General features: G+C 44.3%; 1 protein-coding gene across 8 annotated transcripts in view; it reads right to left on the bottom strand.

Annotated features, from left to right (window-relative positions):
- Positions 1-26,567, bottom strand: part of ST3GAL3 (ST3 beta-galactoside alpha-2,3-sialyltransferase 3) — a 172,364-nt gene that overhangs the window by 15,552 nt on the left and 130,245 nt on the right. For 7 of the 8 annotated variants that reach the window (XM_063165932.1, XM_063165931.1, XM_063165930.1 and 4 more), the window contains one exon: positions 8,639-8,785. In XM_063165932.1, coding sequence (XP_063022002.1) covers positions 8,639-8,785 — 147 coding nt within the window. Of the gene's footprint in view, positions 1-3,811; positions 3,960-8,638; positions 8,786-26,567 lie in introns of those variants that run through there. The other variant, XM_063165937.1, reaches the window with a different exon arrangement.

The following is a 26,567-nucleotide window of genomic DNA, read 5'->3' as shown; positions in this document are numbered from 1 at the left end:
GAGCAAAACTGAGGAACAGCACAAACACCTTATTTTACTGATGGCAAATGCAGTTTAAGGCTGTTAAACAGCTCTGGAAGAAGGAGAGGAGATCAGGCAGTGTGTTTCCAAGACTCCTTCCTTTTCTCAGAGGCACCATGACAGTGCAGGGGCACTCTGGCCTGTGCCATTCCCTCCAAACCACACACTGGGAAAACAAGGAGCAGTGGGAAGCCAGTCAGAGATGGGTGGTAGCATCCAGGGCACACCACAACTGTTCTTTCCCATCTGCTGACCTGCAATTTGCACTGATGTCCAGCCTTAGCCCTTCCCATTTCACTGGGCTCTGGCCCTGTGACAGCAGTGCTGCACAGCTCCTGTGTGTTCTGCTGGGACAGCAAAGTGTTTCCAGTGTAAAATCCTAGCTCACTGACTTTTCTAGCTCCCTTTTAGCCAGATAGATAAATCCAGAGGCAACTTTGCCCCAGGGCCTAGGGAGAAGCTGAGAAATCCACCCACATCTTCATTTGTTGAGTATCCAAGACTGGCCGTATTGGAAATATCACAAATTCAGAGGACATGCTCAGACAGTCACCAAGGGTGACAGCTCTTAGCTGAGATGTAGAAACCAATTGGCACTCTTATATTTTTCATTTACAATGGTTTTGTAAATGAAATTTACGAAATAAATTGCTCACCCTGAACTGGTGAGCAATGCTATTGCATGTTCAAAAAGGTTGGGAACAATGTTTTGAGTTTCTGCTTCTCATTCAGAGGAACTGGCTTTTGCTGGCACATGATCGTGCTCACTTCTGGTTGCCTGACCAGTCTGAAGGAAAATGTTTTCCAAGCAAAGAATGCCACCCATATCCCAGCTGAGATGTGCAGAGCTGGGAGCACAGCTCGTGTGCTTTGTAGAACTCCACTACAGTGCACTGGAATGACTCTAATCTGAAAACAAACAGGCAAAAACTGCTTATGGCTAAGTCAATGAGACATTAAGTTCAAACGTTGCAACACAACAGTAACAGAGCACACCTGAAATGACAAGATCTTCCTGGATCCTGCTGTTCCAGCTCTAGATATCAGGAAAAGCAGCAGAGAATTTTTGTTCTCACCGCTTAATTTCAATTGATACTCACAGAAACGATACTGGTTTTATTCTAGTTACTTTAGTTAACTGTTAATTCACTGGGAGCCAAAAAATATCAAGTAGGGGTTTCAAAAAAATGGAAAACGTTTATTAGGCAAGGATAAGAACATTGCCCCAAATTTCAAAATATCCAAGAACATCCTGTCTTTCCAGACACGACAGTTTAATTCTGATTTCTCAGCTTTATGTTTTGCATAGAAGATGACATTTGTATGTCACTGGGATTGCATCAGCTGGTAAGTGGACGTGCCACAAAACCCTTTCCCTCATCAGAGCTGTAGTTACAGTGTCCAAAACACAGTGAGTGAATGGTTACATCCCTGGGACTGTGTCGTCATTGGGAGCACCGTGGTGCTAACACCACCCACACTCGCACTGGGCCCATTCCCACGGTACTGCTCAAGGGAGACACGGGGGCTTTGCCTGGAGGGAATTTCACTGGCCAATTTAACATTTAAGAGCTAACTTTCTAATGTGAGTCTTGCAAACCACAGAGAATTAATCACATTACCCAACCTTATGGGAGGACTGCCAAACTTTCTTTCAGGCATACTCTGTCTGGAGAATAACAGCAGACAGAAATTGAAAGTGAACTTTCGTTTGGTCACCAAATATCTGTCTGACTTTACTCTTTCTACAATACATCCAATGATATTTATGGAAAAATACAAGGTAATTCTTCAGTAGTTCCTGACATGCCACTATCTTAGTACCACCTGCTCTGCTCTCAAAAATGATTAAAATACCAGAGACTACCCACCTTCTTAAACTCTTGTAGTAGATGTATCTGATTTGGCCTCCATAACTACCAGAAATTCACAGGATGTCCTTAGCAAATTGTTTTGCATTACCCTAAAAATCACATCTGGGAATTGATGATCTGATGACAGTTTCTTAATTATGCCTAACTGATGTTAGCACCCTCCAACACTGCAGTAGCTGTAGTTTAATATGTGTCCCCCTTGAAGGCAGCATTCTGCATCCTTCAGTGGTGAGATGCAGCCTAAATCTCACTGCTGCAGTCAGAATCCTATGGGCTAGGCTGGTGCCTCTTGAAAATACTGTCAAAATGATCACCCCTGCTATTCACTGAGGGCAGCAACTATTAGGCCAGCACAGGGGTGCTTGCAGAACCCACCCACAGTAAATGTGTGGATAACAGCACCTGCCTAAGAGAAGAGCATGGTGCAAAGTGTGTGTGCACTCACACGTGCCCAGATCACATACACATAACTGGGCACTTGCTCCAAAGTGCTTATCTTTAAAAAAGAAGCAACCATCAGTGGGATTGAACAGTAACTGAGGAATTAGACAGTCTTGAAGAAAATGGAGCTGCCTTGAACAAAATGATAAAAAAAGTACAATTGTTGATTAATTGCCATTACTTTAGTGTCAGTACTTTAGTCTTGATTTGGTTTAAGTTACAGAAACTGAGCCCTGTTCTCCTGTGGCAGCCTGCTGAGATTCTGCTACTCCTGCTGCCTGTTGAAAATTAAGCACTGCCTCATGCCCAGCTTGTGGCATGGGAAAGACAACACCCTGCAGGATCTAGGGACATTTCCCAGGCTGTGCTGCAGAGAATGCAGCAGAGCAGCACTCTCAGGTCCAAGGGAAAGGGCTCTCCCCTCCTTTCCTCTTAGCAAAGAAGTGCCAAATAAAAGGAGACACATTATTAGAGAGGAAGTGGCTATAACTACTCCCTGGCTGCATCTACAGAGCTTCCAAGCTCTCCTGATTGTACATTTAAATTCATTAGCTGCTAACCTCTAATCTGGACCTAATGGACCATATACAACCTACGGGGCAAGCTGGGAGACAAGTGACTCCAAAAGAAGTTCAGCATCATGGTCATGGCTGTGCCAAATCTGGCTTGCAATGCCCTGCACAATGTGTCAGTGCTATCTCACCACACACACCCTTGTGCCGTGCCCCAAAGACATACCAAAGCAACCACCACACCTCCTCTGCTGAGTTATGAAAATAAAACTGTCTCAAACAACTGGGCAGGACTCTCATTATTTGAGGCTTTTGCTAAGACAAAACCCCCCAAATTGTACCATCTTGTCTCAGAATAATAATCTAGTGTGAGACCTGTTCAAAGCCTGTGTTCTTGCTCATGGCCCTCTGTGTGCTTGGGTGTTCCTGTGTCACCAAGCAGTGCTGCTTTAACCAAATGGTTGGAGAGCTACAGCCCCACAGCAGCCAGTGCTGAGGCAGGAGCCCCTTGGGATGCCCCCCAGCTGCACAGTGTTAGTGCAGGTTAGACCTGGAAAGGTTCAACATGACCACTGCTGCAGATGTGGCCATGATGAGTCTCTGACCTGAAGTGGTGCCCAGCAAGCAGTGTGAGCTGGGAATGGCAAAGCCCAGAAATCACTGGCAGCCTTCTCTCCTTCACAGTTCTCTGCCACAAGTCTTGATCTTGGCCTTGCAAGCTGTGTGCCATTGGTTTCTGGGGACCAGAAATGCTCTTAGCAGTACAAACATGGGACAGGTTCTCCTGACTGCTCCTACACTGTTCTCTGCTGCAAGCAGGAGGAAAAAGGCTTCACCTCAAGACATGGATGTTACATCTTCCATTCTGCCTCCTGAAGAGGCTTTAAAGACTGACTTCTACTCACAGAAGGAAAGAAGTCAGTCAGCAGAAATGAACTCTGGAACTCCTCTGGACTCTGTTGAGGCTGACCATTACCTCGTGGGCTTGTGCTGAAGATCCAGTGCTGGTGACTGAACTAGGGCTGGAACTGCTCTTTGCTTGGTGCATGTGAAAAGCTCTTGCTGCTTTTCATTCCATGCCTGGGTCATTCCTGTGTCACTGCCTGCTGGACTGGAAGGAAATGACTGCTGTAAATCTGTTTTTAGAAATATTTGACTCCCTTAATACGTTAAATGAATTCCAGTTATTTATGGGATTTTACTTAGTTCAGGGTAAGACCTATTGGATTGTTTAGACTATTCCAATTGTTACCTTTTTCAATAAAAGGGTAAGTGTTACTGAAGAATAAACTCCCTACAAACAATAATACACCTGGATACTTAAATTGGTTTGACTACTATACTAAATGATTTGAGGAAAAAATCCAAAAATTTGCTTACCTGGGAAAAATTCTTACCTTAGTTTTGTCAGTTACAAACTGATCACCTAATAGCATTGAAGTTTTCAAAACAAAAGAAATCCAGAACAAAACTACAATAGTCATCTCAACATACATGAACTATCCCTTTTGTTTCTTTGTTTGCATCAGAGCAAACCCAAACCTACCCTTTGTTTCCTTTAGCTGAAAAGTATGGAAAATATGGCATAGAAAGCATTTTAGTGCCATTTATTGTGAGCAGGCAAGTGCCTGCATTCTGTGGAGTGGTGTCTGTCACAGGAGCTTACAATGCACACTGCTGCTCCCAGAGCTACCTCAGAAAGCCCTGAAACAGCTGCAATAGTGGGCTTCAAAAAACACAGCAGAGCATCTCAGTGCCCTTCCTGCAGCTCCCCTGGCTGGGAGTGGGGCAGAGCCTGCAGGAATGGCTGAGCACAGCTGAGCACAGGCAGGGCCAGCAGCTGGTGGCTGCAGACAGGACAGCCCAGCAGGCTCCCTTCTGCCACTTCCCTGCTCAGTTCCTCAACACCCAAGACCAGTCCCAGTATTTTTGACCACATCTAACCTGATGCACAAGCTCTGATTCACCATTTGCCATAGAGCAGATTCCTGTGCAGCGCAGGGAGTATTTCTAAAGGATGTAAGGACTTAACAGAATGCAACCAAAGGCATGACTTTACTACACTCTACCTGCTCTGTGATAAGCACATGCATACCCCATGCTAAGTGGGAGTTCGTGGCCTACTCTTCACTGAGAAGCAAACTCCCTTCAGCTCCTTGGCATCTCTCATGAGCAGAAGCAGATGGCTGGGCTCGTACCAAGAAGAAGCTGCTATGAGCATTTACCTGCTCCCCAGCACCAGTTTGTGTGAGCATCCCTTCCCCAGCAGCTTATGGACTGGTCCCACTGCAGTGGCAATGGGAGGAACAGCCCAGCCCACAGAGCAGATGTGGTGCCTTGCAAACCCAGAGCTTTACAGCGACACTAAGTCCTTACATTTAACTGACTGCAGCTGCAGTGGCCCTCATGTGTCCCTCTACCTGCCTTAGAAGATGCCAGCAGGGTGCAAAAAAGGGAGAGCCGCATAACTGGAAAGGATTAAGTGGAAGGCTGTTCTGCTCCTGCCATGCCCACCTCTGTTCTACCCCACAAAGACCCAGCAGGTTCCAAGACACAGCCTTCAGAAAGCCACAGTCCAGTAAGAACAGCCCAGGGGACAAAGTTTGCTGGCACCTGGGCAACTCATGAGAGAAAAGGTCATGATGATGAGACAAGGGAGCTGAAGAGTGCCTAAGGAGCAAAGGATTCCTGCTGGCACCTCCAGAAAGGCTGCCTGCCCACAGGAAAAACCATCTAAGAGCCTGCCCACAGGAAAAGGCATCTAAGAGCTATGAGAAGCTGTGGCCAGGACGTGCTAACACTCCAGCATCAGAGGTTAATCCCTGAGATGTCAGCACTCTGCAGAGGTGCTAATCCATGGCTGGGTGCCTGAATCAGCCTGGCAGCACCTCCTGCACATGGCTCCTCCTTCACCAGCTTAGTGCTGAGGCTGGGTGAAGTCCAAAGAAGGATGCTTTATTTTTGTAGTTTATAGATCCAACCATTTCCAATACATGAACAAACAAAAGGCTTACAGAGTTGAGTTAAATCATAAACTGATCCATAGATGCACAGCACCAGCACAGAGAGAGAAACAAACATTGCAGTCTGCCCTGGGGTCCTCAGATTTCTGATAATTTGTGTCACCTGAAGTGTTCTCCCTTCTGCCTCACACCAGGCTCAGGGCTCCCAGGAGCCAGAAGGACACTGCTCCCATGGCTCTGAGGGCTGCTGGCCGGACAGGACAATTCACTACACAGCCAAAGGCCCCACAGCAGTGACACCTCTGAGCTGATGCTCGTGCTTGTCCCCCAGTAAACTGCCTGCAGTGTAAGGGGTGCTGCTGCAAGCTTGAACCAACAGCTGCAATACCAGTGATGTCTGGTTTCAAGCCCCAAAGATCTGCATAAAGAGAACTTCCATCTGAACAAAAATCACACTTGGCTAGTGAGAAAACCAACCCCACACCCATGCATTAACATAATTATTTAATCAAAGAGAAGGTCTTTACTAAATATTTATTTTTTGTGCTTAACAATCTTCAGGCATTAACAATTATTTTCCCCTAGATATTGCAAGGAGCCCAAAGTTTGTTCTTTATGATCAGCTTATCCCATGAAAGAGAAGTCCACATACAGTATGGAAGAGCTCTTCTACTCGTAAGACTTCAGTAGGATTGAAGACAACTTCTAAAAAGCTTTACCAGTCCCAGAGAGAAGTCACTATTCATTGTGGGTGTGAGTTTTGTTCCTTGCTGAGGCTTTTGGCTACCACTGCCATGAGGGCAATCAAAATGCACATCTGAGTTGTACCCCATTACTATATTCCAGGATCATCTGGCCCAAATTATATTATCAAAGCAGAGGATGTTACTACATTCACTCTTTATTGAATCCTGGGAAAAACGCTTTGAGATCAGCCCCAAACTATTTTACTAGCTCTGCTCAACCTTGCTGGAAAAGCCCCCAAATTACAAAGTTAATTGGCAGCACATTGTTACCATATGTGGTGTGCAAGAGAAGCACTGAAGTTTATTTAGGCAACAGAACCAAAGGAAAGTGGAATATTACTGCTCTTCATGAGGATTTTGTGTTGGCCTTGATTACGAAGGCATCCCCAGCCTTGATCCTGCAGTGTGCAGCCTGCCCAGCAGAATTCACTAAAGTGTGAAGCTCCAGCAGTTCCATGACAGCTGTCCATAGCTGATGTTTGCAGCAAAATTGTAGCCACAGGCCAGAAAATCTCTGTTTTTAAGCTCTGGCAGCATCCCTGTACCAGGGTCCTTGCACAGACCGCCCAGGCTACACTGACATCTCAGCCCCACACAGGCACCTGCAGAGCTCCTGCTGTCCCACCTGGAGGAACAAACTGCAATTCACACAGTCTAGGGGTCACAGGCAAACACTGCTTGCCTTAAAGAACCATAAACTATTCCAAAATGCTCAAATAGACTTTCGTGAAGTGAAACATCAGGTTTCAATTAAGATGCCTTCATTTCCCAATCTGATGTGTGTTAAACAACCTATCAAAACCTCATAAACTTCAGTTCACAGCATTCTCATTTCCGGATTCTCTCTTCTCCTTCCAGTTTAAGCAATAACTTGTGTATTAAAATAACGTGTTTAAAAAGAAAAATAAACGAGGGAAAAAATAAAGTAAGATGATTTTTGTCCTTTATTGGGACACCACTCCTGATTTTCTGGAAGACACATCAAGGCCACATTGTTCTAAGGGTAAGTTCTGGAGAATGCAGAGAGATGAAGTAACTTAATTCCTAGCTGACTGGAATATTTGCAATAAGATACCTTCAGTGCACAGAACAAAAATCCAGAGTTCCCAGAATCGCATGACAGCTTCTGTACACAGCAGTGCATTTTTCAAAAGCACCATTCCATGTGGCTGAATCTGTCTGCATATCTTGCATTTTGCATTTCGAGAAGGAAATGTCTTATCTTGAGGCATCCACCCATCTGACTTGCACAAAACAAAAGTCTCTAATATTCCAGAAGTCTACATTATATAATTATTTGAGCACGGCAAATGAGGCACTATTCTGTCCAAATCCCTGCTGTGACACAGCAAATCTCCTGCCTGATAGCAGTGGGAGGACAATGCCAGGGGCAGACCAAGCAGACCTTGTCCAGCAAAAGTGCTTCTCTCTGGGTTTGTCAGCTGTGCCAATGTGCCCAAAAATGTCACGTGTGGTCTCTATCAACAGCTATATCACATGTGTACATGAGCAATTTACCCACCCAAGTAATACTTACTCTAATGGTTGATATATTACGTAGAGCAAATATAAATAGGTTCTGAGGACAGTGTTGCAATGTGAGATAATCCAGAAAACCCAAGTCACCACCTACTCCAACACTAACACTCCAAAAAGCCACACTGTCGGTGAGAGGTACAAGAATGAGCATTAAGGAATTTTGTTAATAAATATGAGCCAAAACTGTGGTTTGCATTGTTTTCTTTTGAGAGCTCTTGCATATAAAACTTGTTGGGATAAGACCAGAATTTCTTACCAAAGGCCTCATAAAGCAAACTTTTACCCTCTTCTACTATCAGCCTGGGAGGCAACTTCACAGTGGCTTTCAAGGCACTGCTAAAGTGTTGATGATCCCCCCAGAATCCTTGGATCAGGAAGGGTTTGAAGGAGTCTGAGAGCTGTGACTGTAACAGAACCAAAGTCTCTCCCTTTCAATGTCCAACAGTAGAGGCCCAAAGGAAAAATAAGAACAGTGTAAGCCTCCTGTGCTGCCTGGTCTCACATCCTTCTGTGAGGTTTGGCTCCCTTTGCTCTGTACCTACCCCTCTGCCCATGAGGCCGTTGTTGAAGGGCAGTCCAATGAAGCTGAACGCTGCCTCCTGGATGAAGTAGGGGTTCAGGATACGGATCTCGTGGGGCTCCCTTGGCACACGGGTTGCCACTGACTTCCAAAAGCCATCAGAGGCACTCTGGTAACAAAAACAGAAAACAGAAACAAAAAGGAAAAAGATAAAACAACAAACAACAAACAGAATTATATACAAAATATAGCAGATTTCTGTTATTTTATTTTAAAAATATATTATAATACACTTCTGTAGCAGTTCCCACTGTCTCTGCTCACTGCCACAGGGCAGTAGTATGACATTGTAGGGAATGTGTGTCTCATGGAGAGGTGGAAGCAGCATGGACTGATGCAGTTGAGTCAGTCTGGATAGTAACTGTGAGGGAGACAGACAGACCAGGTCTTCCCACTTTATCCTACATTTGTCCTCCCCTGTTAGGTTTTATGTGAATTAAGCTGTAAACTCCTACAGATATCATCGTGTTTTGTGAACAGTCATGAATGTTCACAGTACAAGGGAAGAGAAAACTAAGTATGTCTATTATTTTTACCCAATTCAAGTTTTCACCCTGCACACACGGAAGAACAGTGGCCTTGATGTGTGCTGCACTCCTAGACAGCCTGGCCTGAGGAGGGGCGGGTGTCACTCTGCCACATGGCTTCCCATCCTTGCTCATTGATGGCTTTGCATCATTGCTTGCCATCACTGACACCTTTCCAGGTGTCAGCAGGCACAGCACAGAGTGCCCCCAAAATAACCAGAGGCTCTGTGCTCACAGGACTTAGGGAGCAATCGTGCTCCATTGTTTCACTTCTGTTTGGATTAATTCAAAGCAAGGCATAGGGAGGATGGAAGGAATATTAATCTGCTGACCAGCTTCTTGGGCAGGATAATCTGATTGAACACCTCCTTGAAGCATTGAGCCATATTCCCTGAGATCTCCATGACAAGAAACAGAAACTACACTACATAAAAAGGACACACTCTGGAATTCATTATACACATCAATTTTGGGTTGCTTGCAGCTTAGCAGTGACTTTACAGCTGCTCTCAAGGCACTGATGAAAATGTTGATTATCCACTGCAAAATCCTCAGGAGCTTCCTCTGCCCAGTAGTGATCACCCCTGTAATTACAGACTGGAATTCTGCCTCAGCCAATGCCTGCTGCATTTCACACACTCCCTGTCCTTGCTCGGCTCCTGTGAACTCTCACACCACATGTTGCTAAACACCTTACAGAGTGTTTTTTATGGAACAATCCCATGGATATCTTTAGCTGCTGAATTTCATACCCTGAAACTGAAACTTTGGCAGATAGCTCGTGCTACAAAAGGCATTTACAGAGCAAACCTGAGGAGGGTGCACACTGTCACCCAAACCAACAGTCCAGGAAAGCAAAATCCCATTGCTATCAGTTCCCCCTCAAAACTGCCCAAACACAATACATTTTGACAACCAGGGCAAGCATCCCATGGGTTTAAGTTCACATTTCATCAATGGCCAAGTGCCCTTGGGACCCTAAATGGAAAAAAATTCTCAGTTATTACTCACATTCTTTCATCATAGTAGAATTAGAAAGAATGCTTGGTGTCAAAGTAGTCTAACACTTTCCATTATAATAAGACACTTTCAGCCACTGAGTGATCCCAGCATTAAAAAAAAAAAACAGAAAAAAAACTTTACAAATATTAATAAAGTATAACATCCATTTGACCAAGGGATTTGAGGGATTTGGTATGCCAGCTGGGTTTTGCCTCCTTGTGAAAATTCATTAAAAATTGGATAAATATTAAACCTTTGGAATTTCCTAAGGGCACACGTAAAGTAGAGGTCTTTCAGTTCCAGGAAAGGAGGGGGAAGAATAAAAAGGGGTCACAGACTCCACTTGCATTAAGCATGCTCCAGGTCTCACAAAAATGAAGATGATAAACAAAAATTGTGAACAGTACTCATTCAGTGAAACCATCTTATCAGGGGTTTAAGCAGGCACTCCCTGGAAAAATAGTGTGTCACCTTGAAACTAAAATAAATTTATAAGTTCAATTACGATTTCACATACACCTCTAAATATGGCATTGCCCAAATTTTGTGAACAACTCAAGCCGAAGGTCTGCAAGCTATTTAAAGTGGACAGAAGATGCCTTTTGTTTGGACATACACTCCGTAGGGGACTCTACATAAGTTCTTGGATTTAAGTAGGTTTTATATGGATTTTACATTACACATAAAACATTAAATAGAAAAGAAAAAAAAGAAAAGTTATAACATTGGAGAGTTTTATTCCTTGCTGCTGTGGGAGCTGAAATAACCAGACATAGCACTGCTGTCCATCTTCCCAGTGCTGTGTGAACCACAAGGACCACACCTGGGCTCCTCTCAGCTAGTTCAATGCCAGTGCAAAATAAATGGGGGTGCCTATCCCTAGCTGGAAATACAACCAGTCTGCTTTACTCCCTTCTATTTAGCTGTTTCTCCTGTTGTTCTTCATGACTATTTCCCTAAGCATTTCCTTCAGCTATCACACTGCTCTGAAATTGCTCTGGCTTCTCCCTCCTGTCTCATTTCTGTTTGCTCTGTGTTCTTCCCTGTAACTTCACTGGGCAGTTCCCCTGAGATTAGTTTGGAGGGACACCTGGGGGGGTCTTTCATTTTGGTGCATTTCCCCACTGTAATTTCTAAAACAATTACAGGGAGGAACACAGAGTCACAGCAGGCAGCTCTCACTTCCACCTATAGAGCAGGCAAAGCCCCGCGCAGCGCTAAAGAACCAAAACTGCTTTCCTGGCTTACAATGAGTGACACCCCAGCCTTGTGAGCTCTGCAGTGCCATGGCCCTGAGCTCCCTTCCCAGCGCTGTGGTTTTGCTGTGCAGCGTGTCCCGGGCAGGCTGCAGAGCGCAGCCCAGCCTTGTGAGCCCCGGGCTGCTCCGGACACGGCCCCAGCAGCGCAGCCCTGCCGAGGCTCTGTGCGATGCATGGTCAGCCTGATTGCACCCAGATGTTCACAGAGGTTTCCAAAGCAATCCCTTCCCGTCGGGGAACGCTGTCCCTTCATCTGGCTGGGAGGAGAGCCGAGGAGCAGCAGGCATTAGGAGGGAGGGCACGCTTTTCCTGCCAGATTCGGCAGCTCAGACTCGCAGCTGGAGGCTGGGGGCATCCTCTGTTGTCAGCTGCAGTGGCTAAACATGCAGTGCTTAAGGGTGGGCTTGTCACAATGAAATAACTCCTGTCCTGATCAGCACAATGATAAACAGTCAGAAAATGAGTCTGAAAACTGCTTAGGCAATGTTCCTGCAGCACCTCATCACCTCCTGGTACCGAGGTGGAAACCAGAAGGTCCAGGCTGGAAATTGTGCATCCTTGTGTTAAGCTTCCACTGTTATTACTTGGTGTTACTGTGCACCTGGAGTCCCAGGCACAGATCAGTGCCAAAGGCTGCCAAAAGAAGCTGACACAACACAAGCATAAAGAAACAAGCATCATAAACAGGCAGATAGGAGAACATGACTGAAGAACATGTCTGTGAGGGCCATGGCATTTTTAAGCAATCTTGGAATGTTTTCCAAATTGTATCATTGCAAAGGACATCACTAAAGGCTTTAGAGGAAAGTATTTTAAAAGTGCAAAAGAATTTAGATAGGCCAGGATTTTCAAGTCAGTCTCTTGTACAATGAGAGGCAGAAAGAGACACCACCTCTATAGACACCACTCCAGGAATAAACTGGTACAGACATAACAGACCAAAGATAGGAGATTAGGAAGAAGGGATAAAAAGTGGCAGGGCTCACCAAATAGCTCCAGGGACAAGACAATCCAGCTGCAATCCCTCATTCTGTCCATTTGCAGAATACTGAAGGCTAATAGGCACAGCCAGTTGTAAACTATTTTTTGTCTCCATTCAGTTTTCCATCTCCTGTTCTCAGATTTACCAAGGCAGATCACAACACTCTCTAAAATAAGATATGGAAACTCAGAGCCTTAGCCAAAAAGCACCTCAGTGGAAAATACAAACCACTAGAAGCAGGCTGAGTCTCCCACAATAACAACACCTCTACATACTGCACAAAAGAGAGGTAATGCCATTGCATCCACATGATACAGATGCTGCCTCTGCGACTGGATTTATGAGCACAATAGCTCATTGATGATTCCAGCTCTGATGGAAAAGGGGACAGGAGGATTGCAAAGGTTACCTACATGCAACATGAAGTCTGGGTATGCAATACTTGCTGCAGAGCAACCAAACGAAGAGACTGGAGAGGGAGTCTGTGGTAAACAGAGATTACTGCTCTTTTGAACTCTGCTAAGACCAGAAATGGAGAGGAAGAAGGACATGAGGCAAAAAAAAAAAGTCAAGAGATGATGCACCAGTCACAAGATCTCAGGGTGCCTGTGAGCACATTGTTAATTGGAATCTCTGCCCCCACTGAGGCTGGAATGTGGTTTATTCTCTACCAGTCATCCACAAGCTCTCACTGTCACACAAACAAGGTACAGCAAAACCACTGCAATCCATCTGCAGAGGCTTTTGAAAGGTTTCTGCTCAGGCATGACTGGATTAGATGTGGAAGGTGTGTTTCCACTAGAAAATAACCATCTTATCAGCCAGTGCTGCATTTCTCAGCAGTCAAGTAGACACAGAGGCCTAGAAAATGCTCTTCTGCAAGTGGTAATATAAATGAAGTTGCATCATTTGCACTGATTATCAAAGCAACAAGGAATTTTTAGCAACAAGAACAGAGGTGCTGAGAGCCTGCAGTCTGGGTTAATGGTCAATTGCCAGACCCACTAGCCCACACTTCAAGCATATTTACCCAACTTTCTCAAAGCTATGAAGAACCCCTCACCATCCTCTGCACATGGCTCTGACGGCCAGCATTCATTCTGAATGAACCTATCTTCAGTTTCTAGAGCCTAGAAATGCTCTAGAGACCAGTTCCACTCTTATCTGCCCCACTGAAAAGCTCTTACTCTGCCTGAAGTAGGAGCTTTGCTCAAGCCTCTCCCTCATCTTCTCTTGGTTCTGCTGTCAAAAGAGATGTAGCTCTTGGACTACCCAACAACATGATACTTCTAATTTTTTACCAGTTTTGTTTCTTCTCCCAAGGCAGCCTCCCCCTGACCAAGTCTAACATCAACTGGCTGTAATTCACCAGGTCATTCCCCTGTCAGTATGCTCCATCTGCCAACTGCCTCACAGCACCTAAAAGAACTCCTGGCAGGTTATAAAGGCCACAAATTTAGTTTTTAATAATGTTGTTACTAATGGAGACAAAAGCACCTCAAAACATGGCACTACTAGAGCTTTTTTTTCTCTTTGTAAAGCAACAGTATTTTCTTTGTTGATAGAGCTGAGCTAATAGCTCACTACATTGGCTAGAGATAAGTTCCTTTAAGCTGGATAACCAAGTCAAAAACCACAAGAGAAAGGAAACTTATTCCAAGCAGCAGCTGCAAACTTTAAACACTGTGCCAGACATGTAACTTACACAGCACCCTGGCTGCACATGAAACTGGAAGCTGTCCCGTGCACAGATTCTGGCTCAGAAAGCAGCAACTCCAGTGGTGACAAAATCCACCTGGGACATGAGGGTGGCACTGCTGTGTCACACACCAGCTTGCTGTAACTCAGCAGTGCTCTCATTCCCATGGATGGCAGGAAGTTTCTGCCCTGTTTACCTGAAAACATATATCGTGAATAAGGAGACAAGCATATTCAAACAGGCCCACTGAATTTCCAGCTCCATCTGACCTACATAACTTAGTGCCACAACTAACCCAAATACAGACACATGGGCCTCCTGTGTGGCTGCTCTAATACCAGCTGCTGTCTTCTGATTCACAGGATTAAACAGCACAAGGCCAAGACCGGCTCTAAGGAGTCAGGAGAGCAAAGCTATTTTTATGACATGTTGTAAATGAAAAGGAATTCCTCTTAAAAAAAAGTATTCTCATGGTTTTATACGCGTAACTGAGAGCAAAACGTGGTTCACAGTTGTAAGATAACAAAATGCCACCAAAAAAGAGATTGTCCTGTGAAGAAAATGGAACTCAGAACATGTCAGAGGAGCTGCAGAAAAACTGAAGATTTTTCTGATGAATGCTGTTTCAGAAGTTGAAGCATAAGAGATGGCTCACATATGGCGTGTCAGGAGATGTGTCTTCTCTGTACAAACGGGGTGATGGATAGACTGTCCCACAGACTCCTTTGTTCAAAATGCAACCTGGATTTTGAGCCAAAATTTGAAGAAATATTCCTGTTCTGAGATGTCTTAGGAAACATGCAAGTTTTTAGTGAAAGGAATGGATTTGGATAACTTAAGTTTGCTTTGTGGTTTTTTTGTCTCTGAATAATTATCCTTCAATGAAAAAATATCTAAAGTGGTAGAGTTTCAGAAAAATCCTGAGGAAGAATAGGCCCTAAATCATCATTATATACATTATCTAGGGTGTTTTATTCCATAAGGGACTACCTCCTTTACTTTGTTACTATTTTTATGACATAGTTTATTAAATGTCATACTCATATAACATTTAAAAGGATACCAGGGCTGAAAGGGTCAGATCCATGTGTTAGTAATTGCTGAAGTAGGATTGTGTTGCAATTTCAGCTCAGGATTGCTGTTGAGAACACTGACTTTTCAATCTTTCCACAAGATTTTTCTTATATCACCATGTATCTAAGGGTTTTACAAACCATGCTTTCACATTTAGAGCATCTCTGCAATACTTAATGTGTTTAACATCTCCTCAAGAGGAACCCTCAGTGTCTGTAACCAGGAGACCAATCTTCCTCCTCTCATTTCCTCTCTGCTATCCACGTGTTCTGCAGCTCCTACAACTGCTCATACAAGGCTGAATGCCTTACATTACAGAAATTAGTCCAAATCTCAGTCTTCCCCCTCTCCACTAGATAGACAGCTGTGCTCCAAGCAAGCCAGGATATAATTAAGCAATTAAGGATAACATCTGCACAGGAGAACTGAATTAACATTGAAAATGCAATGTTGTTTTTGCTTTTTTAAACTTCTGGCAGCTTGATTTCTGTAATCATACAGCACTTTAAAAAGTCTTAAAGTGCCAGTGTTTTAGGAATTTCCTGCCAGTTATAAACCCTTCCTTTCTCTGCTGTCCTCATCACTCCTGCTCTTGCCATGTCCCAGAGCAGGCCATTGCTCCTTCCCATTGCCTAGATGGCAGGGAGGAGGAAAAGGGGTTCCTGAGAGCCCAGGAGATGTTCCCTGCTCCCTGGTCTGCTGCCTTTGCCCCAGACTCTTTGTGGGGAAGTGACTGATGAGAAAATCGTACTTGGTTATTACATTCCTGCAGATATTTTATCCCAGCTAACTGTGGGAGGACACCTGACAGGCAGGACAGGGGACCCACAACAGGACTGAGAGCATCTAACACCCCCATGGAACATCAGACTGAGCCCTGGCATTTCACAGAACAGCAGCAGCCACACCAGGCTGGAGAACTGGACAACCTCTGCAAAATAGGGTGGGAAGGTTTTTTTAAATATTTTTTTTATTTTTTAACATTTTTTTTTAAATTGTACATTTTCAGTAGCCTCATCTTGAGACAGCTGAGTAATTTCAGCTGGAATTTCCAGCTGTGCCAAACATGTGGCACAGAAAAGATCAGCTCAAAGATGCCATTGTAAAAATGATAAAAATGATAAAGCATTTTCCCCATCACTTATAACAGAAAATATGAGGTGATCCCAACTATGATCCCAACTACAAGCCCAGCTACCTGCTCCACTTACAACCATATGCCTGCTCAGAAGAAAAAAATTGAAAAAAAATTTTAAAAAGCTGTCTTTGCAGGCTTGGGTGACAAAGCACAAGGGCATCCCAGGACATCCATCAGCAAGGTCTTTTTTGGGGAGCTGAACTGGTTCACGAGTTTGAATACAAACAGCAACTCATTAAACAACATATATTTAGACTAAATTCTTGGCACATTACAACAAAAAAAAAGCTAAAGGATCACCACAGGAAGAATTATGGCCTAAAAGCCCTCATTGCTTTCTGAAGTTATCTCAAAGTGAGACTCCAGGGAAATTTTTACATTGTTTTTACAGCAAGAGTACACAGAAAATCTGTCTTCTCCTATTTTGGCATCTTTGCTGAAATGAGAAGCCAAATCATTTGTATACTCACTGAGTGTTCATATAGAACATATACAAATTATTCAGTGTCCTCTAAGAGGAGAAGGCAGAAAGGTCAAAATAACAAGAAACTGGGAAGATGCCAGGAAGCTCCTGCCCTACTTTGTTTTCTAGACTTGCATTAATAATTAGTGTTTTACAGAAGAAGAGTTTTAAGTAAGATTATTTAATATTCTTAAAAGATTAGAATTTAAATAAACCATAATCAAAACAGAACATTTACAGTTAAAGAGTTTTTTTTTCCAAATTGCAGAAGTGCTGATGGCTTGGGCCAGGATCTGTATTTTCTGACCCTGTCAGTTGTGGACAAAGTTCATATAATCAAAAATGGTCAGAATACAAGAGATGGTCAAGATGAGAGGAACTTCCAAGTAGACCTACCAAGCTCTTGTGCACCCAACAATTTGGCCATTTTCCTCCAATTTTATGCCTCTGACTAAATAAACAAATAAAAATTAAGACACTAACAGTTTTACAATCCTGTCTTAATTAAGAAGAGAAGAAACACCCTCAGACACATGGCATAAAATAACAACTGCAAGAATAGAAATACTACCAAAAAAAAAAGTCAGGTCTTTCCTGAATCCCTCTTGCTTACTGCCTTCACGTGGCTTGGTCTATTTTCACTTCTGCTGTCAGGACAAGTGTTGGCATTAAATAGCTGTGAGTGCTGAGGCAGGGGTGCTGCTCTGAGGAGGGGAAGGAGGTCAGGGATTCACACACAGGAGCATCCTGCTCTGCTGCAGAAAGAACTGCCATTCCCCTTGGGTAGAACCAGAAGCACCACACACAGCTGGAGCACAGGGGGAGAGATAAATTTAGGAAGATAAAAGCACACGGGGAGTTTAGCTACCTCTGTTTATTATAGCAGACTGAATATAAAGGTCAACCCCCTGTCCTGGAGCCCTCGGTGCTTCGAGGCAGAGAAAATGTTACAAATTGCTCAGACAGCTCTAACTATGCAAGTAATCCATGGAGCCTGCCAAGGAACACATGTGTTTCAGGCATAAATCGTCCAATCTATTCCTTTCTGAATTAACATCTGTCATCATGACACCATTCAAAATGACTGAAGACTGGATCATATTAACAACCACACATCTTGGATAAATATTTACCGTTCAGACTTTCTCCCCCCTCCTCATTTTAAATAAAAAATGCAGATAGCAAAATTCCTGGAGCTGTGAAAGGGGAGTCTCTTTTCGGCCACTGACAGAAAGCATGTGATTTTATTTACAAAATCAAATCAGTGTTTTTCCCTCCTCTGTGAGCCTTCATACCCCACACTGGTGAACTTACAGCATCCTGTGTTGTTGCAAGGCTCTCCAAAGAGCTCTTCTGGGGGATTCTGTTATGCTGGAGACTGCTCACCTCAGAGACTCCACAAAGCCTTCTCCCTCTGGATGCAGAAACAGATCTGGCTAATTGTGCCCCAAGAAGAGAAAAATTTGCTGTGACCTTTACAGACAACTGGATAAAGCAAATAACTTACTTCCATGACAAGCTGTCAGGTGTATTACTGGCTTGCTATCCTGCTCCCCTTAGTCAACAAATGGGTCATAGAAAGTGAGGACAGGGGGTCCCAGAGTCACAGAACAGGAGGGTGGGAAGGCAACACAAGTGCAGCCCTGTTCTTTGTACTCCCAGCACACAGAATTTTCCCAGATACTGGATTAAGTCTGCATTACAGCAAAAAGATGTCAGCAGTCAGTGCTCTCTTCTGCAAGTATGTCACCTGACAATAGTAGGGACAGATTTCTAGGAAATTACGTGTGTTAAGACTGATTTTATCTAGTTGAGCTTCTAGCCACCACATTCTGCTATTTCTTCTCAGCAGGGCTTGAGAGGCTGAGAGAAACCCTGCTGAAATCCTTGTGGATATTCTGCATAGCAGGGAGCAGTGCTCCTCCATCAGCAACTTCTCCTTCCAGTCCTTCACTCTCACACTGTTTGAGTGGAACTTGACCAAGATATCCAGCCTTGATTTCAAGAAATCAAGAGCAAATTCATCAAGCCTGTAGGGCAGCTGTAGCAAAAATACTCATACTGATATAAATGTGCTGCCTTTTTTGGTCGTTTGCCTAGCTTCAGATATGCTTCTTCCTACAAAATTAAAAACTCTTGTGAGAAAAAATGTTCCCTCTAGGTAGAGAGAGAGACTACAAGTAAATCCCCCCAAAATCCCATGCATAAGCTAAATAAATTGAACTCTGTAACTAAATAAATTGAACTCAAATCTCTCAGCCTAAGGGAGGCTTTGCAGACTTCAAATGATTCCTGTAGTGAAGTGTTAACACAGAACATCTTCATTCTACCAGCACTTGCACGAATGGCCAATACCCTCTGGGTGACATCTCAGTTTCACTGCTGGCACTGTCCTGGCACTTCTCCCATGTGCTGGATTTGCTGCATGGAGGAACATCTGCTGCACATGTGGGCCAAGCAACACCCTCATGGGCTGCACTGGTGGTTGAACTACAGACACACACCCTGCTGCTGGAGAGGCCAGCTGGAGGTGAGGCCATGCAAGCATCCGAGAGCACTGGGGTGCAAAAGAGAGCACAACACATATCCACAGGCAATCAGGCAGTTGTGTTAGCTCTGCTGTTAATGGAATTGTGTGTGTTTCATTAAGATCACCATCAGATTTGGAATTTCTTTCTTTACATTGGCTCAGCTGTCCCAGTCAAGGCAGGCAAGCTGAGTCTACAGGCACTGTGACCTTGAAATGCACCTACTGGGATTTGCATAAACTGGTGTCTGAATATTGCCAGAGCCTGCCAAACAGAGCGAGTGCAACATGAGCACCCTCCTGGTGCCTTTTCAAGACATCTGCACTTGCTCTTCAGCTGGCCCTCACACTGACTTTTGAAGATGTGGAAAAACTGCAACTCTAAATTGCCCATCTTTTTTGACTTTGGTTGAGAAGGAAGGAATGATCAAATATCTAATGAGAGAGCAGCAGCTGTCAGTTGTATGGCCACAGACATCAGAAGAGATTAGATGGTGACAATATTAGGAAGAAATTGTCTCAGGCTAAATCAGGATGTGTAGGCAATCCCAGAAAGGATGTCTTACTAGGGCAATGATACAGTCTTTTCAGGGCTAAATCTTGTTTGGGTCTCTTCATTTAAGAATGATGTACAGGAATAGAAACTAAAGAAATAAAAATCTGACTGGAGCTCTCTGGTTTTCACGTTACAGCTGGGATTACTGAGTCAGAAATGAAGATGATGCTGTCTTGGCAGATGTGGGATAAAGGTTCCTTAAGGACTGCTGATGCCTAGCATGGCTAAATGCTTCTCCTCCATTAATAAAAGTATAGGGCAAGGATGACTTGTGTTAGGTAACAGCAAGCAAAGCAAGGAACAACAAAAAAAAAAGACAAAACCCATGCATAGTGTGGAAAAGACTAGAAGGGCAGACACACCAACAATTTGCATTTTAATTTTAAAGAAAAACTGTCTAAAAATTGAGTCATCAATGATGTCATTCCTACAAGTATAGACACTTAGCAAACTTTTGACACCTGGATTTTTTTAATCCAGGAAATAGTGTGGTCATGGCTATTTTTTAATTTCTTCATCTGCCCGATGAGCTTAAGTGAATGGTTACAGACTGTAGATATTAATGGCTACCCAATCCAGGTGGACAAGTTTCATTGTCCAGGACACATCGACGTGGCACCATTGAATGCCATGAAGGCACATTGCAAAGGCACCAGAGCAGCCCCTGCCACCAGCTGATGCTTGGCAGGGCTCTCACAGCCACACTGTGCATGCCTGGCTAGGAGCAGCTCTCAGCTATGCAGTGACCTGCCTAATCTCATCACGCTGCTGCAGGCAGGTATGTATGAAGGGCAGGCTCCAGCCTGCACCTCCCATACCAACAACCTTCCCTTGGGAATCTGGCCAGGATGTCTCCCCCAAGGCCCACATTGCAAACTGGGCCCTCACCACAGTGCTACCTGAAAGCTTGTTAAAATCACAAAATACACAACTAAACTTTTCTCCTTTTCTTGGTCAACAGGGACAACGTTTTATATGGCACATCTCCATATTTTCCAGCCTCTCTTCTAACCATGACTAGAAGAAACTGGCTTACCTTCTCTCATAGGGCACCAGTGCTCATACTTCTCCTTAAATCTTCTGGAAATCGCTCTGATCTCCTAGGCCAGTCACAGAAAGGATTTTCTTTTTCATAAGCAAGTCCTCCATGGCTCTCTTGGGCCATTCCCGCCAATGCCTCCAATGGTGAAACAGCTCCTGACCATGGCAGCACAGCCCCCCAGGCAGTATGGACTAGCCTTCTACAGAGCCAGAGAGATCAAAACCTTAAAACCCAAACAATGATGTCAAAACAATCTTACCAGAAAGGACACAAGGCAATGCCCACCCTGGCACATCTCTAAGCAGAGGGGCTGAAGCTGTGTTTCAGCACAGGATGAGGCACCACAAACCTGTTACCAAGCTCTGCATTCACAATGCATTAAGAAAACTTGCAGTGGGTTTACAGCTCCACCAAACCAGAATGCTGTCCCAAGACTCATCCCACATGTCTTTCTCACAATCCATGAAAAGACCCACTGTACACAAGACATTTAAAGCAACAAGCCCTTTGGAGGAGAAAATGGAATGAAAATATTTGCAATTCAAAAGCAAACTCTGGAGTGAATCTGCCAGTAGCAGTGGCCACTCAATTTGTCACCAAAGTCAATGGACAGCATTGGAAAAAGCAGATTCTCCTTCCCTAATGCAGACCCAGAGAAACCACCTGCTCAAGTGCTGGGCTCAAGTTCCAAACAAGCTAAAAATACAGGCATGTGAATGAAGCTTTCCTTGGGATGGGAGAGCAACCACAGATTCACAGCCTCACTGCTTTCCTGAAGATGACAGGAGGAGCATGATGGCTCCTCAGGTTTGTTTCAGGATGTAAACCAGCCCACAGGTAAGGCTGTTTCATAATCTCAGGAATCCACAGTGAACTGCAGGGCTGTGACATTAACAGGCTGCCCCAGCAAACATGCAGCATGACAAGGCCATTAACTGATGGAGGAAGAGGAGCTCTAAACAAAAGCTCAGCAGACAGCACAAGTGCTGGCAGCAGTCTGGCCTTGGCTGCAGCACAGCAACACTCACTGATTGTGCAGGAAGGTATCATAGCACACATTCTACCACAACTAGGAGTGTGCTCTTGGGTTAATAGAGTAATGTAGTTCCCCAATAAAAAGTTAAATAAAACCATCCACAAGGTCTCTGAAGCAGCAGCCACATGCTGTGACACAGGAGCAGGGGTCATTGTCATGCCCACTGCTGGAGGATGGTGGCTGCTGGGCACCACTGCTGTGTGCCAGTGGTCAGAGACATGTCCCTGCAAGGGACAGACAGCCCAGCCTGGCCTCACTCACAGGCAGGTGCTCACTTGCTCCTGTGACTTTCACTATCAAAGAGAACTTCTGGGTGCCACAGGCACTTTCTGCACAAGTGACTCCTCCTGGCAAAGGCTGCAGAGATTCCCAGTGGAATCATCCACAGGCTCATTAACACATGAGCGGGAAGCTCGTGAGCTGCCAATTTTGAGAGGCACCTTTGCCCTCACTTGGCAGCTTCATTGCCATGTGCCAGATGTGCAGGGATGTGAGCAAGCCAGAGAGCTCCCTCTAATTGACTAATGACAGCCAAGAAACCACCCTGGAACTGGCCTCAGCACCAGGCTGAGACGGCTGCTTTGCATATCTGGAGCTTGTAAAGTCCTGTTTGTTTCAGGAAGCATCTACTCTCCATGCAGCAGAGAAACTTTCAGCTTTTGACCATTATTTTAAAAAGCAACATATGACCAAGCCTCTATCCCTCTGCAATTCCTCTGGTACTTTGTGTATTCAGAAAGAGTTTCTGTCACTGAAAGGCCCAGGCAGATGCAGGAGTACAAGCACTGGGAAGCATTGGAGTGGGTTACAATCTATGTAGATTATGTCTCTTGGCAAAAATAACAGTCCAGGAGAAAGTTTAACTGTTCTGAGTGACTGTCCATGAGTAATCCCCCTCTGGTGATGCAGTGGCAGCAGTGGTTTCATCAGCAAAGGGGTGCCTGGAAGCATCACAGGCTCTTACAGCAGTGATTCCAAGTCAGCACAGCCAGACCAGCCACCACAGAGGCACGAACAGCTTACATCTGTGACCCTTCTGCAACAGCCATGAGTTCATGGAACTGCAGGCTCTGGGACTCCAGCCCACTTCCTTTCCACTTGGACACTGACTAATTAGGTCAGCATGGTGCAATACTCCCCTCTGCTAACCATGCCACCTTTCTCCATCCCATACTACTTCTAGCTGCAACCAGTGCTATGATTTTCTCTTTTAGTTATTCCAATGCTTGTCAAATGACTGAAATCAGGTTACCAGTGTTTTAGTCACTTGGATTCACTCACCCTTCCCCTTCTTAAAGGCAGGTCTACCTTCTCTGCTGATACATTATGCTCTATCTTCCTACAAGACTTCAATCTGGAGTGCCAGTGTAGCCAGAACTCTGTGAGGGAGACTATGTTTGTTTTGCTGTTGACAGTGAACATTAAGCCAAACCTGTCCTTTCTACATTAATGTTTTCTCTCAAGTTTTTACTTGCTTCCAGATTTTTCTGGTTTAGTGTGAAATAAAAAGTAGTTGAGCTTTTACATTTCCTTATGTCCAAATTCCACTGCTCCTCCTTCTACAGTGTCTCCAGGGCACTAAGGCACCAAACAAATATCAGGGAGGCTGTTGCACCAGACTGTATGTAACACATAAAATCCCCTGCCTCACTATTCTGCTAATGCTTCTGCATCACATTAATTCTTTTTCCTTAAAACATCTCCTGAAAATCCTCCTCTCTACACAGCACTTATCCCTTTCTCAGTATGCAAGTGCTGCCAAAAGACCAACACAACACAGAGCAAATCCCTCTCAGCTGCAGGGAGAATAAGCTGATCTGACCACTGACCCAGCAATAAATAGCCACTCGCCTTTCATTTACTCTTTCTCCACTCAGCTCCCTTTGATTTCACTTACTCAAGAGAGGACTAAGCAAGGATCCCAGTACCTGGTCAAGCAAGTCCAAGCTGCTCCAGGTGCCTGAAGGAATTCAGAAGGTCTCATTACCCATCTGTGACTGTACCATGGACAGATGCAGTTGCCACCAACAGTCACAGACAAAGGAAACATCAGAGGACAGAGATCAGCCCATTTTTTTGAGGAATGCATCAACTTCCACAGCAGTTCTGTTCTTTAGCAGAATGCTTCCATTTTCCTTTTCTCCATCCTGAGGCCAGAGTCCTGACTGTAACCACTGGTTTGCAGTGTGTCTGCACGAAGTCTTGCAGATGCACATGTCAGATAAGGAATAAGCAGTAGTGGCATACAGAGCTCTCAGGTCATGCAAGTGCCTCTACATAAATCCAGGAAAGGAAGAAACTCCCCTTTCTCTGGAAAATCAGCTGAGAGAGAAACAAACTCTTGACACACAAGAGAGCATTTGTCATTTTGAACCTACCACACACTGATGAAAATACCAACACTCACTACCAGAACAAACAGACGCCTACGTGCTATTCCCATAGCACTGCTCATCCTCCATTGGGACAGCACTTTCTGCATTGGTTTCCTCCTGAAAATGCAGCTGTGTGAGCCACCTGCCTGCAGCTAAAGCCAGTGACAGCAAGATCTCAGCCTCAAGTAGAGAGAAATCAGATGAGAGCACAAGACAGATGTTTTCCAGCCACCTGGGCTGCATCCTAAAGTACTCAATGAACTGGCTCAGCAGTCTCAAGAACTAGCATTGATTCCCTTTGGGGTATCAAAACCCAAAAAAAAGGTAGGGGATTGGAAAATGGACAGAAGTAGTGCCTAGACTTAATAAGGCAAAAAAGGGAAGAGAGTTGAATTATGATTTCAATTCCCAGAATAGCAGGATTAATTATTTGTAAGCACCTGAAAAAAACCAAAACAAAACAACAAAACAGACTGAGTAGCAGCCCAGGTGGATTTGTCAAGAGAGAATTATTTTTTAAAAAATTCTTTATACAGACAAAAAAATTATCTCATGGGAGAAGTAAGACATGAACTGGAATTCAGTAAAACTTCTGACAGATCACTTTCACAAACATGCCAAAAGCATTATTGATGATACAAGCGTAATACAAGTTCAGAAGTGGCCAAAAAACTAACCAGGAGGCTCAGTGGGCTCTCTCTAGGAATGGAAGGGTGTTAATACTTTGGGGTCTGCCTAGGAACCAACATTGTTTAGTGTTTTCATTACCAACCTGGATGATGAAGTGAAAAGTATGTTTATTAAATTGCAGAGGACATGAATCTGGAAAGAATGGCACGTATGCTGGGAAGCCTGCCAAAGGAACTTGGCAAACTGGAGGAGTGTTCTGGAAGGAAGGATCAGGAGGGACAAGTGCACAGTGCTGCTCTTTGGCATGAGGAGCCAACGGCACCAGCACAGGGTGTGGAGTGGGGGAAGTGGCTGCTCTCCAATTCTTCCTGAGACCTGGGGTCTGCAGGAACCCAACATTCACCTTCAGTTCCATGCCATTGTGGAAAAGGCCACAGAAGCAGTGGATGCATAAAGAATGAGAACTGTGAGGTTAATGAATTACCTGTTTGCTCCTCCTTTTTGCTGTAGTCTGTACATTTTTGGGCACTGCTCTTTGAGAAAAAGATGAATTTACTACAAACATTCAAAAGAGGAATTAAGAGATCTGGAAAACATCACCCAAAAAAACTGAAAAAACCTCAGGGTGTTTATTCTGAAGAACTGAAGGGTAAGGAGCCAATCAGAAGAATTAATGCACAAAGCTGAAGCTCTTTCTGCTCTCTGCCAATATGGGCACTGATGCACACAGCTAAGAGAACTGCAATCAGTCTCCCCAGCCTAGCAGGTTTTAACAGACTATTTTCTGCACCTTTCCAAGAACAGGGGATACCACACAAGAATCTACTGATGATGACTTGACTGCAAGCATCAGGCAAAAATTAAATTTGTTTTGAAGCAAACCAACTCATCCTTTGAGCTTCAAGCCAAACACTAGGAGTCCCTGCAACTGCATTTGGGTTGCAGGGCACTGACACTACTGCCAGGGCTTTCCCTTTCCCTGAATGAGGAACAGGAGGCTGACATAAAGCAAAGAAAATTACTTTTGACTCAATTATTCATGTTACGAAAGCCCACTTGTGCTTGCCCAGAGGTTGACAGGTAACTTCATCTGTCTGGTAGCAAGAAAATAATTGCAAGTTGGTGCCAGTGTTAGACAAGAGCAAAGTATGAGCCCTTAAGGCCCTCTGTGTAACAACTGTATACCATGATATTCCCAGACTGTTTAGTTATGTATGTGGTGAGCTGCCAACCTCCTCTCTCTGTCTCTAAACACACAATATAATATGCCATGCCCTGAATGCTGATCCAGTTGTCTTCTTATTTGCTGAAAAGTCATTAAGCAACATTTGAAAACAGATACATATATGTATATATAAAAGATCTGTAAAACAAGAACTATACGCATTATTTATTTGGAATTTCCTGACAGACAAATTATCCACTGAATGAGAAGTCATTGATCATAACCTGATTCTGTTCTGGGTAGGTGAATTAAAGAGAGCAACCCTGACTATTAACAGGTCCATGGTGCCTCAGAAGGGCACTCATGCAAATAAGGGGGTAAAATTTTTACATGGGGAAGGCAGTGTATCCACCATT

This window comes from Melospiza melodia, chromosome 11 (assembly GCF_035770615.1).
Source record: "Melospiza melodia melodia isolate bMelMel2 chromosome 11, bMelMel2.pri, whole genome shotgun sequence".
NCBI lineage: Eukaryota > Metazoa > Chordata > Aves > Passeriformes > Passerellidae > Melospiza > Melospiza melodia.
Note: the sequence above shows the minus strand (reverse complement) of the source record. Positions and strands in the feature narration are given on the sequence as shown.